This window comes from Brachycentrus maculatus, unplaced genomic scaffold (assembly GCF_059751285.1).
Source record: "Brachycentrus maculatus isolate JH-2025_06_01 unplaced genomic scaffold, ASM5975128v1 h1tg000242l, whole genome shotgun sequence".
Taxonomy (NCBI): Eukaryota; Metazoa; Arthropoda; class Insecta; order Trichoptera; family Brachycentridae; genus Brachycentrus; species Brachycentrus maculatus.
Window position 1 is genome coordinate 1,248,108 of NW_028280993.1, and position 16,387 is coordinate 1,264,494.

Genomic DNA, 16,387 nt, shown 5'->3' on the forward strand with positions numbered 1-16,387 from the left:
TTAAAAAAAAAATGTAATGGGAACTAATGAGAGACTTTCCATAAAAGACATTAAATGTAAAGTACTTTTGTCATCTTTAGACTTTTATTTAAAATCTGAATTAAAGCTTTAGTATTTTACCTTTGCTGAAAGCAACTTAGCTAATGTGTGGACTTATAAACAGTTCAGATATGAGAAAAAATGGTCAGAGTGGAAAGGGTTAACATCCTCCTTACTTGAATTTGTATAAAAATTGAGTTGAACTTCATACTCATGGGAATCGACCTTTGGCTTGATTTGAAATAATTATTTTTTGGGTTCAGGGTTCAGGTCAATATTGTGATTGCTGCTACACACTAGCAGTTGTTTAATTATTTATTTAATTTTGCCTGTATTTATGTAGTGACATTACACCATCACCTACCAAAATAAAAAAAACTAAATTTCCTCTACCAGCAAAAAACCCATATACATTAGGTTCACCCGCCATGAAAAATCATAGATTAACTGGATGGCCCGCCATTAAAAACTCTTTCCCGTATTGTGCATTACATACATAAACAATTTGTAGACCATCTGGTTCGACTATGATTTCCGGAGGTAACTGTCTGGAAGTCTTTTTCTCTGGTCTCAATCCTGTGGATCGGTCTGCAGCAAGCAAAAAATGACATCTTTTTCGGCATTTTGGTCTATTTACCAAAACCCTCTTCAGCTCCTCATACGATGAGCATGTCTTCGCATAAGTCGCTTAGGTATTCGCGGCGTGGGCGTCCTCTGGCGTTTATTCCGCCGATCGTCTTCTCTATTACTATGTGCAGGAAACAGGAAGTAAAGAAGAATAAAAAAACATATTGATGAAGACATTGCCCTGGCACTTTCATCATAGACAAACCAGATGGTGCACCATAAACATTTGTGAAAACATTTGTGTGTGTATAGGAGCTATTAAATATATTTTATAGGGTAAATGAAAAAACAATTATGATGAACATACTGTATTTATTGAACAATTATTTAACAGTATAATTTTTTCCAAACAATCTATTACTATATTTATACAATATTATAAGTTTATTCTGACATCTAGAATATCATTTAAATGTAGGCCTGTACATTTAAAACAAAAAATAATAATTAAAAAAATCTTTATATCAATAAATTTTAAATTATCAATGAAAATTCATATATTACAAAAGTGATTATTAAAGTGAGTTTGTCGGATATACGGAAATGTGTATACCGGGGTCTTGTATATATATGTACTTGTAAATCATTACAAAAACAGTAAGTACAGCTACGATATTTAAAAAAAAAGAAAACAATAAAAGCGTGTACTATGTACGGGGATAACAAACTCAAGATATGTATATCATTTAAAATAGTATAAACTTTTCCAAGATGTGTATAAATACTTAGTATAATCTGGAATGCAACAAGGGGACAAATATTCACTAAGGAAAGTGAGTTAGTAAATACATATCGCATTTTATATAAATACATAAGTTATCCGAATAACACTCAGGTATTGTCTCAAGTTACTTGTAGAGGGGGCATCACTAATCACCCGACTCGCAAGCGCCATCGCATATCCCGATCCGGGTGACGTCGACTCTTGTGTACCTTCATTACACATCCTTAAATACGACAAAACGGAAAATCACACTACTACATACATCACATACAATAGAAGCTACAAAAGTATGCGGGGCCAAACTCCAAACTCAGCCATAAATGAAAACGGGCAAAAATGACTTTAGATAAAATAATCTGCTAATTCTTTCAAAGTAAGATGACTGAAAAATAAATAAAAATGACCACTGCTATAAATTTGATCAATTCCTTATTTTCTTCATTTAAATGTTTTTTTTTCAAATTTCCTAGAGCATTGCTCTTCTTTCCTTCACCCCTCTATCCACACACAGATGGAAAGTAGAATGCTGCATCGCTTACTGCATTAACACTATCTCTGACTGCACAAAGACGAGGGGAACAGACTTGCGTTCCAAATTCTCGATTCAAGGAGCGAAATATACTTGATGGGATACCATGACGCAAAGGAGCTCAGGTTGAAGGAAATTACTGCTATACGGGAAATGAAATGAAATAAAAAGGAATAATAGATGGTAAAAGGAGGATAGATAGTACTAACCCATGCTCATACTGGTTAACATTGCTAATCTTATTTTTTTTAAATTTAAACCTACAGTGGAAACTCTCATAATGAGCATAATTCGTTCCAGAATCTTACTCCTTAAGCAAAAAAAAAAATGTTTTGACTGGCACGGAATAATTTCGTGAAAAAGGGACTTGCCCTTTCTCTGTAACTCATTATGCGAAATGTTGCTTGTTAAAGGAGCAATACAAATTACACGTTATGAGAGGTTCCACTGTATTTTTAAATGTTGGCTCCGCGAAAAAAGCGTTATGGCCGAGTTTGGAATCAAGCCCGCATACCATAAATTAAAATAAAGCACTGAATTGTTTGTTAGGGTTGCATGCACCTTAAAAAATATACAATAATACTTTTTATTTCCGAAACATTAGTTCTAGGATAAATATAATTCAATGGATAATCTTTAACAACAACAACATGAAAGATGACAAATAATGAACAGAAGCTTGGAACGCCCCTATTGAATAAGTCAAGTCAACTGCCTTGTGGTGTGTGCGATAGTAAGAGCAACTTTGCGCGAGGCATTCAAGAGGACGAGACGATAATAATATATTACAAAGCGGCGGGATTAAGCTACAAGTTAATCCTCCAAGTTGCGGAAGGCCTGCTGGATGTCCTCGTGCAGCTGCTCAAAGTCGGACTTGATTTTAGCTTCGCCATCTTTCACGGGGTCCTGCGAACAAATCAAACAACACAATTACTCGAAATATCTAATTCATCTTGCCAGCAATAGGCCATTTTCACTCGGAAGGATATCGAATTAAACTTACGCAATACATGAGTGGGTAGATAGTCTTGTTGGTATCAAAACCGGTTGACATAAGAATTAAGTTATGGCTAGATATATATGGTAAAATTAAAGTTATTTTTTACGGCCCAATATATGATAAATCTCAATCAATTTATCATATGTGTATTGCGATTATATGATAATGATTAATTAATTAATCATTATCATATAATTGCAATACAATTTTTCATAATTTTCTTTCAACCCAGGTAACATATCACATAATTGAATTTTTCACATAAAACACCATTTACATTTTGAAAAAATGAGTTTTTCATCAAAAAATTCTTTCAATATATATTCTAAAAAAAGTTCAATTCAAATTTATAATCTGAAAAAAAATTGTGTGCAGAAACACTTCCAGCCCTTAGCGTGGTTGGTTACGTTTTATGAATTTGAACTTTTGAGATCTCAGCCTCAAGCTATGAAATAGGAATAATCAAAAAGATAGTTGTTAATTTTTTTTATTAATATTTGTTGGTGGTACTGAATTTTTTTATTTCAATAAACAACAACTAAATAGCATTTTTACCTTTATTTTATTGATAAGCAACTGTATTTTATCATTACTTACATCATCAGACTGGTCTGTGATATTAAGTTATTTTATTATTATATTGATTATGTCATTTTACTTACGATAAAAAAAAATACAAACATAATACCTTTCGTAAATTCTAAATATGTAACTGGTTTAGTGATTTCCTTACAAATATAAAAAAAATGAGATAGATCTCTTTTGCTGCAATGTGTAAATTGTAAATTTACCTTGAATTTCATAGAGCTGAGCTGGTAGAGGATGTTTCCCATGGAGTCACGGATGACGTTCCACGTGATCTTGTTTTCTGACTGCGCTGTTGACTCCACGGCGTGACGAGACATGTCGTAGAAGGCGATCATGTTGCGGAGCATGCCCACGGTCTTGTAGAAGGGACAGAAGCGATCGTAAGCGGAGTAACTGGAAACAAAATGCCGTCAGGATAATGTAATACTAGAGAGTGCTATAAAAGAAGGTAGATAAATGTGGCTGTCCAAACTTAAAACACAGTAAGGGACATTTTTTTGTAGTACCTTTTTTTTAAATTTTTGGACTAAGTAGAATCCACTAAGTAGAAGTCCAAAAATACAAAAAAAACGTACTACAAAAAAATGTCCCTTACTGTGTTTTGAGTTTGGACAGCCGAATGGTGTTAAACACAAAGAAATTAAAAAGGAATATAATAGCGAGATAAAATAGAAAAGATTAAGAAGTGGCTTTTCAGACAGATTGGTCATAAGTAAAATGATGGTAAAATATTATTATAATTCAAACATAAATTTGTTTTAAAATCACTATAAATGTTTTATTATAACTGAATTACAATGTCTACAAGTGTCGAAGCTAACCGCTTCCAGTCTTGAAAAAGAAGCGATTAGCTTCGAAACCGATAGACATTATATGTAATAAAATATTTATAGTGATTTTAAAACAAAGTTTTGTCTTTGTCCGCCTCCGTGGTGTAATGGTCAGCGTGTTTAGCTACCGTGCTGGAGGTCCCGGGTTCGATTCCCAGGGGGGGTTGAAAATAAATATTAGTGATTTAACACTGTAATATTTATTTAATATTACCCTGGACTGGTTCCTGAACGCAAGAGTGATCACCTTGCCTTCATGTAAGTAATGATCAAGAAAACACTGCGTCAATTTGATGCAGTGCCCTATGCACCATTAGGTGCGGATAAGGGTTATAATAATGATAAAAAAAATTAAACAAAGTTATATTTTAATTATAAAATGGAAAATCACAAAGTTATTGTTTCAAATATAAATGATGAAAGTTTATTAATTTAAATATTACATATTTTTGGTTCCAACAAGGATTTTTCAAGCATAAATTCCAATAATTCAAAATTATACAAAAATATTTTGCTAACAATTACAAAAAAAATTATAAAAGGGCTAAATAAATATATTAAAAAAAAACAGGAAAAATTTTTACTGATTTTTTTTTTAACACTTAAAAAAAAGATAATGAAAAAACCTAAATCAGGGAAAATTTTAAGATGTCACTCACTCCTTTCAAGAACGTCATAAATCAGAAAACTTGATTTTTCAGGAGAACGTTTTTAAAGTTGAAAAATATAATACAATGTATTAAAAATAAATATCAAGCCACTTATTGAACTTTTTACTGTGCAACAGATTTTTTAAGGTAAAACCAAAAGGCTTTTTCTCCATTTGAAAAATATTTAGTAAGTTTAAAAAAATGATTAAACAATACCTTTTCTTCAAAATGCAAAAACAACATTTTGTGCCCTGTAGCGGGTAAATATTAAGTTAAAAATATGCTGCTTTTGCTGGGATATTGTACATTTTCTGAGCATTCCGAAAACATGCACAGCTGAAAATTGACGATTTTTGATTTATGACGTTCTTGAAAGGAGTGAGCGATGTGTGATTTGATGAAAAAATATTTATTCAATAATTTATTCCCATGACTGGTACCTGAAGCGGAGGGCTGATCACCTTTCCTTCGTGTGTTAACGATCAAGATAACACTGCGTTTATATGATGGAGTGCCCTATGCACCATTAGGGTGCAGACAAGGGTTCGAATGAATGAATTAATGAAATGATTTAAATAATCAGAAAAGGCAATTTTTGAAGGGAGTAAACATTACCAACCGATGTGAATGAGCTACAAACCTGTTCTGTTGGAGGAAATCATCCTTGAGCAGCTTGGCCACCTCGAGGGTGATCTTGTCGGTCTCAGCGAGGGAAGCTTTGCCTACAAGTTGCACAATTTCTGACAAATCTTCTTCTTCTTGCAGAATTTCCTTCACCTAAACAAATGGAACAGAAACACTATGAATATACTTATTGCATCGGACAGTAAGAAATTTGAATTCGGGTTTTAGTTAACGGGTTTTACCTTTGTCCTCAGTGGCACAAATTCCTGGAAGTTTTTGTCATAGAAGTCATCCAGGGCACGCATGTACTTACTGAAATAAATTAAACAAGCCCATTAGTATTGTGTATGCAGCTAGATACAATGAAAGTCCACTCGGTACAACAGCGATAATTTTTTAATCATAGATTTGGCGTTTAATTTGTACAACTCCATTTTAATTTATGTGTTAAATGTTAAATAAAACACTGATTTTTTTGAGTATACTAAGTTTTTTGAGTCAACTTAGGAAACGATAATTTTCACCAATTTAAAGATCTCGAAAGTTTGTTCAAATTCAAAAGTTTTTCTCATCAACCCTGACTCTAATTAGTATACAAATTAGTGTCGTATACTAATCGCAAGTAACCGCAAACTCAATTTTGATCCGTACAATGTTTTTTGGCTTCTCTCGCGCTCTACCAAAAGTAAGCAAATATAACGCTTAAAAGTGTCTCCTGTTCTCTACCAACAATACGTAAAAGATGCTTTTAAGCGTTTCCAACAAACAATGTGTAAATATATATATTTATTTTAAAACAAATTAAGTCCATAAGTCACATATATAATAAGTGTAATCTCGATAAGTAACTTCCATTACTCATGTAGTTTTTCCAACTTGGCTACACTTTGTAACACGGTTAAGAATAAGTGACCCATAGTCATCCTCGAGATCGGCAAGGATTCACATGACGGGTTTGTGAATGTCTACTGGGGGAAAAGATTAAAGAGACATATTGTGGGGTTCACCTGTAGGAGATGAGCCAGTTGATGGAGGGGAAGTGCTTCCTCTGGGCGAGCTTCTTGTCCAAGCCCCAGAACACCTGCACAATACCCAGAGTGGCGGAGGTGACGGGATCGGAGAAGTCTCCTCCGGGCGGCGACACGGCCCCCACGATGGACACGGAACCTGGCAATCAATGCAACATAATCAGCTACTCTGTCTGACACAATGGTCGCTCACTTATGGGCAGTGGCGTGCACAGAGTTTTTAATCGCAGTAGGGTTGGGTAAGGATAAGGCATAGTAGGCACTTGTTTCTATATGGAACGCGAGTAATCCAGGATAGGCACAGCTTTTCTGCCCATATAGAATGCACGCCTCTGCTAATGGGTATAAAATGCTTTGTTCATATAGTGAACTGATACTGCAACAACTTTTAATATGTACACGATCTAAACCGCTTTAATCCGGCATTTACTGATATATTGCCGGATTCCAGTAACTCATTCTACATATTGTCCACATCAAAAATGTTGTTGTAGTAACTGTTCTATGTTTTTCTGCTTTTCACACAAATTAAACAATTTTAATCAAACACATCAAGTTCCCATTTCATCTCCAAACAAACGTTTTCAATCTCCATACAAACACCGGTAGTTATATTAAATTATTTCAAATCGTATTCATTACTATATTTGAACAGTAAGAAAAATAACTGCCATTTAAAAATTCTGAATTTAAGAATTCAAGTTTAATTGAAATTCCGCAACAGCGTATTGTCTCGAATCTTGACAAGGAGAATGACCATTCATTAAATTAAAATTCTAAAGCATATTGAATTCGATAAATATTGGTGCATGGAAGCATAGTATTTTACATTAAAGACTTTTAAATCATACATACTGGTTATTTTGAGATAGATGAGTTACGAGTGAGAGTGAGTGAGTGGGCGGGCGTACCTTCACGGTCGGGGTTACCCAGACACTTGATCCTGCCGGCCCTCTCGTAGAAGGAGGCGAGTCGGGCCCCGAGGTAGGCGGGGTAGCCCGAGTCGGCGGGCATCTCGGCCAGACGTCCCGAGATTTCTCTGAGCGCCTCGGCCCAACGGGACGTGGAGTCGGCCATCATGGACACGTTGTAGCCCATGTCACGGAAGTACTCGGACAGCGTGATGCCTGCAAAATTTTGATAACAATATAATAGGGCAATTAGCATACGGCGACAAAAATACAATCAACAGACGTCCATTTCTTCTTTCTGGCGCCATCCCAACTTAACGTGTTAACCGGGTGGGACACATAAATACGTCAAACGTAAACAATATCGGGTACAGGTAGGACATATGAATACGTCCTTGAAATATATGTTGCGCCCTAGAACAGGCGGGACGTATATTTTTCCAACAACAAAGGTATTAGTCTTCTATACATGTCTCGACATGAATTTAAGACACGGAGTGAATCAGTATTCGCGCCCGTTACAAGTTGCGTAGTTGGACAGTGGACCGCCCGGTTAATAGGTTAACTGAGCTTATAATGGAGGATTTGATAGCCAGAGCCCTAATCCGCACTCCAATAGTGCATAGGGCACTGCATCATATAAACGCAGTGTCATCTTGATCGTTATAATACATGAAGGAAAGGTGATCAGACCTCCGCTTCAGGTACCAGTCCAGGGTAATATTGAATAAATATTAGAGTAAAAAAATCACTTATATTTATTTGACCCCCCTCTAGGAATCCAATCCGGGACCTCCAGAATGGTAGCCGAGCGTGCTGACCAAAACACTACGGGGGTGGAATAAAAAACTAATAATAACTAAAAACTTTTACCAAATTTATGCATGCATATAGATAGATATTTATGACGGAATGTAGAACTGACCGGTGTAAATGGAGGCCTCTCGGGCGGCCACGGGCATGTTGGAGGTGTTGGCCACGAGAGCCGTACGCTTCATGATGGACTCTGTCATGCCATCAATCTCCACGGAGAGCTCCGGGAAGTCACGCAGTACCTCAGACATCTCGTTACCTGGGGACAAATTGCCAATATGTCATACAGCAACTGGCGAAAAAATGACATCTAGCAACTGAGGAAAAAATACCAAGTAAAATTAAAATGTCAACTGGTGTGATGATCCCATTTAGCAACTGGAAGAAGGACAACATTTAGGAACTAGTATTAGTATTTTGAGTGTTTCCAAATACTTGTTCACAAATTTGCGTTTCTCCTCTCAGGGGTTATTATTTTTTTTTTTCTTCATCTCTACATAGATAGGTTTCCATATTCTTATTCATCTATATTGATATATCATAAAAAATACAATTTATCAATTGAATGTCAGGTTTTCAGGTGTTTCCCAATATGTAAAATAATTCGGATTCGGATCTTGCATACAAATAAAAGAGTCTCTGCTCTCTAAATCCAATCACAGATGGCTGTTGTGAACTCGATCATGGAACGTCACGAGATAGATCATATACATACGTGTGACTTCAGAAAATTTGAGTAGTGTGGTTGTCAATCATAGGTAGATTGTGAATGTTATATGTGTGTAAAGTGATTACTTGACTAGCCTATAACAGGTCGGAAGCCCTCTAAGTACTCAGACTCCCATAATCTTCTTCATCTATGTTGAGATATCAAAAAGGATAGTTTGATTTAGCAAATGCCGTAAAAACTACATTTTGCGACTGGTGGGAAAATGTGGATGATTAACGAGTTGCGTGAAAACCTACGTAATTTGTAAACTACAAGTGAACGGTGACCAACCTCTCTCTCCGCAACCTACGTAGATGATGACGTCAGAGTTGGAGTACTTGGACAAGGCCTGTGAGATGACAGTTTTACCGCAACCGAAGGCTCCGGGAATGGCTGTCGTACCCCCTTGGACGCAACTGCAAAAAAAAACATATTTTATCTGATACATAGATTCCTCATTCTTCTTACCCTCATCCGCAGCCAATGTTTCATTGGACACTGCATCAAATTGGTACAATGTAAAGTTGATTACATATTAACTATGTGAATGCAAGCTAATCAGTCTACAGTCAACAGTCCGCCTTCTCCTGAGGAGTTTTACGTGGTTTCCTCCCAGCAATGAGCAAATGCTGACAAGTTCCTGATTGGCCCACACTAGATTATCCCTCCTGTTCCCAACACAGATTCAAATAAAAACATATTTAATTAGCTAGAAGAAACAAAAATCCACTAAATGATCTATAAACCTTGTACATAATAAGCAAGGTAAATAATAAATGCAATTCCCATCTAAAAAAAAAAGCTAATCAGTCTTAAGGTGGAGACTGACCGGAGCATTTCATTGTAACATCGCTCGCGGCGAGCATCACCGAGCATCCGAAACTATGGATGGAGCGCTCTGCTCGTTGTACTGACTGCCTGAATGCTCGCATCGTAACATGTTACGTTACGACGAAATGCTCCGGTCAGTCTCCACCTTTATGCTTCAGATCTAGTCCAGGGTATTTGAAAGATCTGATACAGAAGCATCTCGGCTTCCCGACAGACCCTCTCTTGCAAAGCAATTTTTTTGTTTTATGAACTAAGTTGCGAAAATTACAGAAAGTGTGAAACAAAATTGTATCCTGTGAATTTACATTAAACAGCTTTCAATGCCCCTGTCACTGCCAATCTAAATAAATACGGATTCGTAAAACTGCCGTCATATTTTATAGAAGTTCACCAGTGTGGCCAGTGAAAGGGATTAGTAGTTAGTTAGTTCGTGTAATGGTCAGCACGCAAGATAACACTACGTTTATATGATGCAGTTCCTTATGCACCATTGGGGTGCGGGTTTAAAGATGAAGAAGTTTCTTGAGGAAATAATTATCACAATAAGATTATCCATTAAATAATCACAGTACACGGGGGAATTAAACATTTTTTAATGAAACAAAATAAAAAATTGTCAGCTTACGGGAAGAGGGAATCAAGGACCCTCTGTCCGGTGAGCAGGGGGTGGTTGGCCGGCAGCTTCTCCGTCACGGGGCGAGGCTGTCGGACGGGCCACACTTGCAACATGGTGTATTTACTCTTCTCCCCGTCAAACTCTGTCTCCAAAACTATTTCCTGTTGACAAAACATTCATGTTTATTTAATTATATTTATTGCAAGCAATGAGGTTAAGAGTACAAGTCTTTCAGTTTCATATGGTTATAATTGTTTAAAAAATTTAATGAAAAAAATAAGAACATAATATAAACAATCAAAAGAAATAACAGTATACTAAAAGTAACATACACATATCGCTCACTCTTTTTTTTATACTTCTTCTTCTTCTTCTAACCCTTACCCGCACCTAATGGTGCGTAGTGCACTGCATCATATAGAAGCAGTGTGATCTTGATCGTTAAATACACGAAGGAAAGGTGATCAGCCTTGCACTTCAGGTACCAGTCCAGAGTAATATTAAATAAATATTAGACTGAAAAATCACTAATATTTATTTTGACCCTCTTGGGAATCCAACCCGGGATCTCCAGCATTTATTTATTTAATTTATTTATTTATTTAATGCCTTATTGGGCATTAAATAAATAATTTTTTTAATAAATGCCTGAAATAAATTTTCACCAAGCGTGCTACTGTTTGTAGAATGAGGTTTTTTTAATTTTATTTTTATTTAAAAAAAAAAAAAAAACAAAAAACTCATTCTGGACACACTAGGAATCGCACTTTGTGGATTCCTAGTGTGTCCAGATTTATTTTAAGCATTTAAGCATTAAGTAAATGGAAAATCTAAAAATTACACTACTTTAGTTTTGAGAGAAACAGTCAAAAAATATATATTTAGAGTACAATGTTTTTGATATATACATGTCGGTGGGAGGTGACGTTTCTCTTGAAACTATAGTAACGGAAGTTTTCAATAAAAAAAAACAATAATATGAAAATAACTCCTGTAATTGAAGATAATCCAGATTTTGTGAACAAGTATTTGGACACACTCAAAATGATGTAACAAAAAACAAGTTGTAAGAATATTATTTATCCATCCGCCAAGGCACTGGAAATGGGAATAGAGAAGCCTGTTTGCGACCGTCATCGGGTGCTTTAAGTGACCACTTCATACAGTGTATAACATTCACCACTCTATCAGTCAGTTTAGTAGATTAAGATAGTAAGATGCTTACGTCGACGGTGTAGTTTCCGGGAGCCGCCATGTAGGTCACGGTACCCTTGGCTTTGGGCGGCATGATCATCTTGTGCTTGACCAGAGTGTTTTCATGCACAATACCGTACAAGTCTCCTCCAGTGATGTGAGAACCCACCTGATGACAAAAAAAGAGATTTTATTGAATAGGCATAATCATAGTGTATAATTATGATGTTATGATAATGGAATGGTTATTCTGAAACTGGTAGTCATGAAGTAGAGGTTTTAAGTGGTACACAAAGTGAATGATGAATGACAAGGAGAGTAGTTTTTAAGTGGTATTACACCAAGTGAATGATAAGGAGAGTAGTTTTTAATTGGTATTACACAAAGTGAACGATGAATGATAAGGAGAATGGTTTTTAGTGGTATTACACAAAGTGAATGATAAGGAGAGTGGTTTTTAATTGGTATTACACAAAGTGAACGATGAATGATAAGGATAATGTTTTTTAGTTGTATTACACAAAGGGAATGATAAGGAGAGTGGTTTTTAATTGGTATTACACAAAGTGAACGATGAATGAAAAGGAGAATGGTTTTTAAGAGGTATTACACAAACTGAACGGTTAATGTTAAGGAGTGTAATGTAAGCTTACCCTGATATTGAGGGGATTGAATTCCCAGGCCTGGGTCCTGGAGAGAGCGGGGACGTTGACTCCCTTGGGGATGTAGATGGAGTTGGTGAGCTCATTGATGTCCTTCAGCGGACGCTGGATACCGTCAAAGATGCTTCCCAGGATACCGGGGCCCAACTCCACGGAGAGGGGCTTGCCGGTACGCAAGACGGGGTCTCCCACGGTCACACCAGACGTTTCCTCGTATACCTGCGCAGGGAAAACATCAACATAAGAAATAATTTAGACCATTTGAAAATAATTCTAAAGAAATACATGATATTTTGATTGAATCGGGAATCTTATAAAAATAAGTCATTTTAACATATTGTTTGCGGGAAACACTTAAAAGCGTCTTTTCCATAATGTTGGTAGAGCGCGAGAGATGCTAAAAACATTTTCAAAATTAAAAGATTATTGTTTAAAATGCTTTCAGCGAATTCGGAAAAATATATTCTTATATTCTAATGCTCTTTCATTGTTGCCGGGTAGTTTTTTCAACAACCCCGATCCTAATTATACTCAGACAGTCTGCCGCCCGACCATCAGTATACTAATCACAAGTAGCCGCAAACTCAATTCCCATCTGCACAATGTTTTTCGGCATATCTAGCGCTCTACCAAAAGTAAACAAATAGAATGATTATAAGCGTCTCCTGTTCTCTTTCAAAAGTACGTAAAAGACACTTGTTTCCCGCAAACAATGTGTTAATATAATAAACATGTTTTGTTGTTTTTAAATAGGGAATGTGTTCATACCTGGATGGTAGCCATGTCACCCTCAAGTCGGATAATTTCTCCCACCAGTTCATGGTATCCTACTCGCACCAACTCGTACATAGCTGATCCGGACATCTTCTCCGCTGTCACAACTGCGTACAAAAAAAGAAGATAATTCAAATCCAATACTTCTTCTAATTCCTAGCCACACCCAATGGTGCATAGGGCACTGCATCGTATCAATCTGTTATCTTGACACGTTGTCGTCGGGACACGGCATTTGCCGTTTGTCGCGGACTGTCGGTCAACTGCGGGACACGGCAAATGCCGTTTTTGTCGACTGTCGGTTATCGGCGGGAAACGGCAATATACGGGTTTGTTATCAGCGTAAAATAAAACGCATTGAAGGGTAATTTGCTACTTGGGTGCTAGGCGACAGTCTGTCGACGTTATTTGAGATGCCTTGTCCGGATTGGCTGGATTTTCCGAGAAATGGGTAAAAAAATCACATTTTTTTCTACAGAATTATGAAAACAGTGTTTGTTGTATGTATACCTGACAAAGTTTTTTCATAATAGGTGCATTTAGGATGGAACTGATGAACTTTTTCGTTATGGCATCCCCTCTCTTTCTCTCTCTCTCTGAGTGGTACGCATTAAATATTTTTGCAGAGATATTTTTACGGGTTAGCGTGGAATGGTGCAGATAAAACGCGAGTATCACGTACGCTCGTATGTATAGGGCGGTTAAAATACATATATTTGTTTTTTATAATGCTGAATATTTCGTAAAATTACTATACAAATATATTATAAGCGTTAAATGTACGTACCAGGACCAGATACTGCGTACACATATCCAAACTTGGACTCTTTGTCCTCGTGGGCAATCTTAGCTAAATTACGCGCCATCTTGACCGTGCTTCAGAGCCCTGTCTTCTGAAAAGAAAAAAAAACAGCTTAACATAAAGAACAAAGGAAACCAGGTAAAAATAAATAAAATAAGTGACAATTTTTTTCTGATAGGCTCGTCTTACGAGGGAATTGTCAAAGTAAGGCATATTCCCAGTTGGATTCTATCTAGAAAGTGAGTTTTCTTTTCTTGGACACATATCCACAAAAAATCATTCCACCACCATTCAACAAAAAACAAATAAAAAGGTCAGTTATTGGCCCTTTGAACCAAATGGTCAATGTTAATTTACGACTAAACTAATATTTGTAATAATGTAATTTATTTTGTTGCTTCGTAATTGAATGTTCTGTTTATTTTAAACTACGTATTACTAAAAAAAAAACACTGTCCTTACCATCCATTGTTTACTTTGTAAAATACCACTTTTTTAATACACTTATTTGTGACTACCGGTTTCGGAAAATCTCCTTTCAACAACGTTATATATCAAAAAACTTGATTTTTCAGGAGATCGTTTTTAATGTTTAAAAATATAATAAAACGTATTAAAAATATATATCAAGCCACTTATTGAACTTTTTACTGTGCAACAGATCTTTAGGTAAAACATGACTGTTTTTTCTACCTTTGAAAAATGTTTAATATTTTAAAAAAAGTAATTAAACAATACCTTTTCTTCAAAATGCAAAATCAACACTTTTTGCCCTGTAGCGGGTAAATATTTAGTTTAAAATATGCCGCTTTTGCTGGGATATAGTACATTTTCTGGGCATTCCGAAAACATGCACAACTGAAAATTGTCAATTTTTTATATATGACGTTATTGAAAAGAGTGAGCGATATGGTAAAATAGCCTATTTCGAAAGCTGACAACTGAAGATTAAAAATTATATTTGTAAGAAAAAAAAATCAATATTAATTTCAATAACAGTGTGTATGTCTCAATTGAACAAGTAGAAACATTTAGACAAAACTATTGTTGCTAATAAAGGCAAATTTCAAAATTTTCAAATTCAGATAATATTTACAAAACATGAAAATGAAAGGGGCACAACCCTATATTATTTTGTAATATTACTGCTGAATGTCAAATATAAAAAGGAATCTATGGTAATAAATCATTATAATATAGAGATTTGCAATGAAAAAAGTGAGTATATTATATAATTCTTCTAAAAAAAATTCAAAGAACATGGAAATGATTTTTTGGAAAATTACTTCTACATAATGTCTTTGTTTGAATATCTTTTAAAACAGCATAAATTTGAGATATTAATAATCCATTAAATGTAATAATAATATAATTTTATAGTCTTTACATATAGAGGCTGTTTGATCAACATAATCAAATTTTACTTGGATATTAAATAACGAAAAATTCCAAAGGAACTTAATAAATCATTTAAAAATATACATGTTGAAAACAAGAGAAAAATTACAGATTTATTTGATTTATTGATTTTCTGAAAACACTCATTCAGTTTGGACCAAGATGAGTTAAAAAAACAAATTTTTCAAATAATCAATATTACAGGGATCAATGCACATTACAGATTACGGAAATATATTTCCTTAATATTTAACAATTTCGATAAAACACCAATGTATTTTAAGTAATGTTACTGTTTAAAACCATTTACTTAAACAAATAAGACATGAAAAAGAGTATAAAAAGAAGATTAAAAAAAGATCACATGATAATATCAGTAGGGATACGCCTTTTCATAAAACGCTTGTGTATCGTTAAAAAATAATCCTGTCGTGTGATAATTATTACAATTAGTTAATTCAAATAATATAAAGAACATTGAATTGACATTTAATCACATAAATGGTTAATATGCGTTATATATTGATGTTTAGACATTTGGTACCGAGCCATTTGACAAATGACAGTAATAATTATAGGATGTTTGACACAAACCTGTGAGAAATCGCAAACGATAAACCGATAGTAACAGTTTTTATTTATGGAGTAATTATTATAAGAAATTGGTGAATATGTTAGCTAAAATCTAAAAACTTACAACGATTGAGAAAAGTCCTCTGCAGAATGGCGGAGAACACAATCACAAGACTGCTGATAGGTATTCGATAGTCAGCTGACCTCTCTTTTACTCAAAATATTGCCATATAAAAGTGTAGTTAAGAGAAAACTCTTAACCGAATTGTAAAGTACTTCTTCTTATCCTTTTAGGCACTCAAATGTGCATAGGGCGCTGCATTGCATCGACGCAGTATTTCCTTGATCTTTACTTATATCAATACTAAATCATCAATCTTACTCTTCAAATACTGGCCAAGGGTGATATTAAATAAATATTAAAGTAAAATAAAGCTGATATAAAAAAGACTCTAAGAATTTGTA

General features: G+C 35.1%; 1 protein-coding gene across 3 annotated transcripts; it reads right to left on the reverse strand.

The window, feature by feature from the left end:
- Positions 1–958: 958 nt before the first annotated feature.
- On the reverse strand, positions 959–16,098 carry LOC148306418 (V-type proton ATPase catalytic subunit A). 3 transcript variants are annotated; one of them, XM_088265048.1, is made up of 14 exons: positions 16,047–16,098; positions 13,937–14,042; positions 13,144–13,256; positions 12,367–12,594; positions 11,745–11,882; positions 10,529–10,680; positions 9,364–9,488; positions 8,476–8,622; positions 7,551–7,766; positions 6,619–6,778; positions 5,854–5,923; positions 5,628–5,764; positions 3,711–3,900; positions 959–2,825 (listed from the first exon to the last, which is right to left on the reverse strand). In XM_088265048.1, the coding sequence occupies exons 2-14, from the start codon at positions 14,013–14,015 to the stop codon at positions 2,733–2,735; spliced, it is 1,848 nt and encodes a 615-aa protein (XP_088121174.1). In that variant the 5' UTR covers positions 14,016–14,042; positions 16,047–16,098; the 3' UTR covers positions 959–2,732. The 3 variants fall into 3 exon arrangements, with proteins under 3 accessions (XP_088121174.1, XP_088121175.1, XP_088121176.1); XM_088265049.1 differs by having other exon boundaries at positions 15,944–16,098; XM_088265050.1 differs by lacking the exon at positions 16,047–16,098 and adding an exon at positions 14,690–14,809.
- Positions 16,099–16,387: the final 289 nt, after the last annotated feature.

What these genes read in the sequence shown, in the direction of transcription:
- LOC148306418 (XM_088265048.1), bottom strand. Translation starts at nt 14,015, where the DNA reads ATGGCGCGTAATTTAGCTAAGATTGCCCACGAGGACAAAGAGTCCAAG. An exon ending in AGAGGCCTCCATTTACACCG is followed by an intron (nt 7,767 to 8,475) that starts GTCAGTTCTACA and finishes AAAATTTTGCAG; the next exon opens with GCATCACGCTGTCCGAGTAC. An exon ending in GGGTAACCCCGACCGTGAAG is followed by an intron (nt 6,779 to 7,550) that starts GTACGCCCGCCC and finishes ATTGATTGCCAG; the next exon opens with GTTCCGTGTCCATCGTGGGG.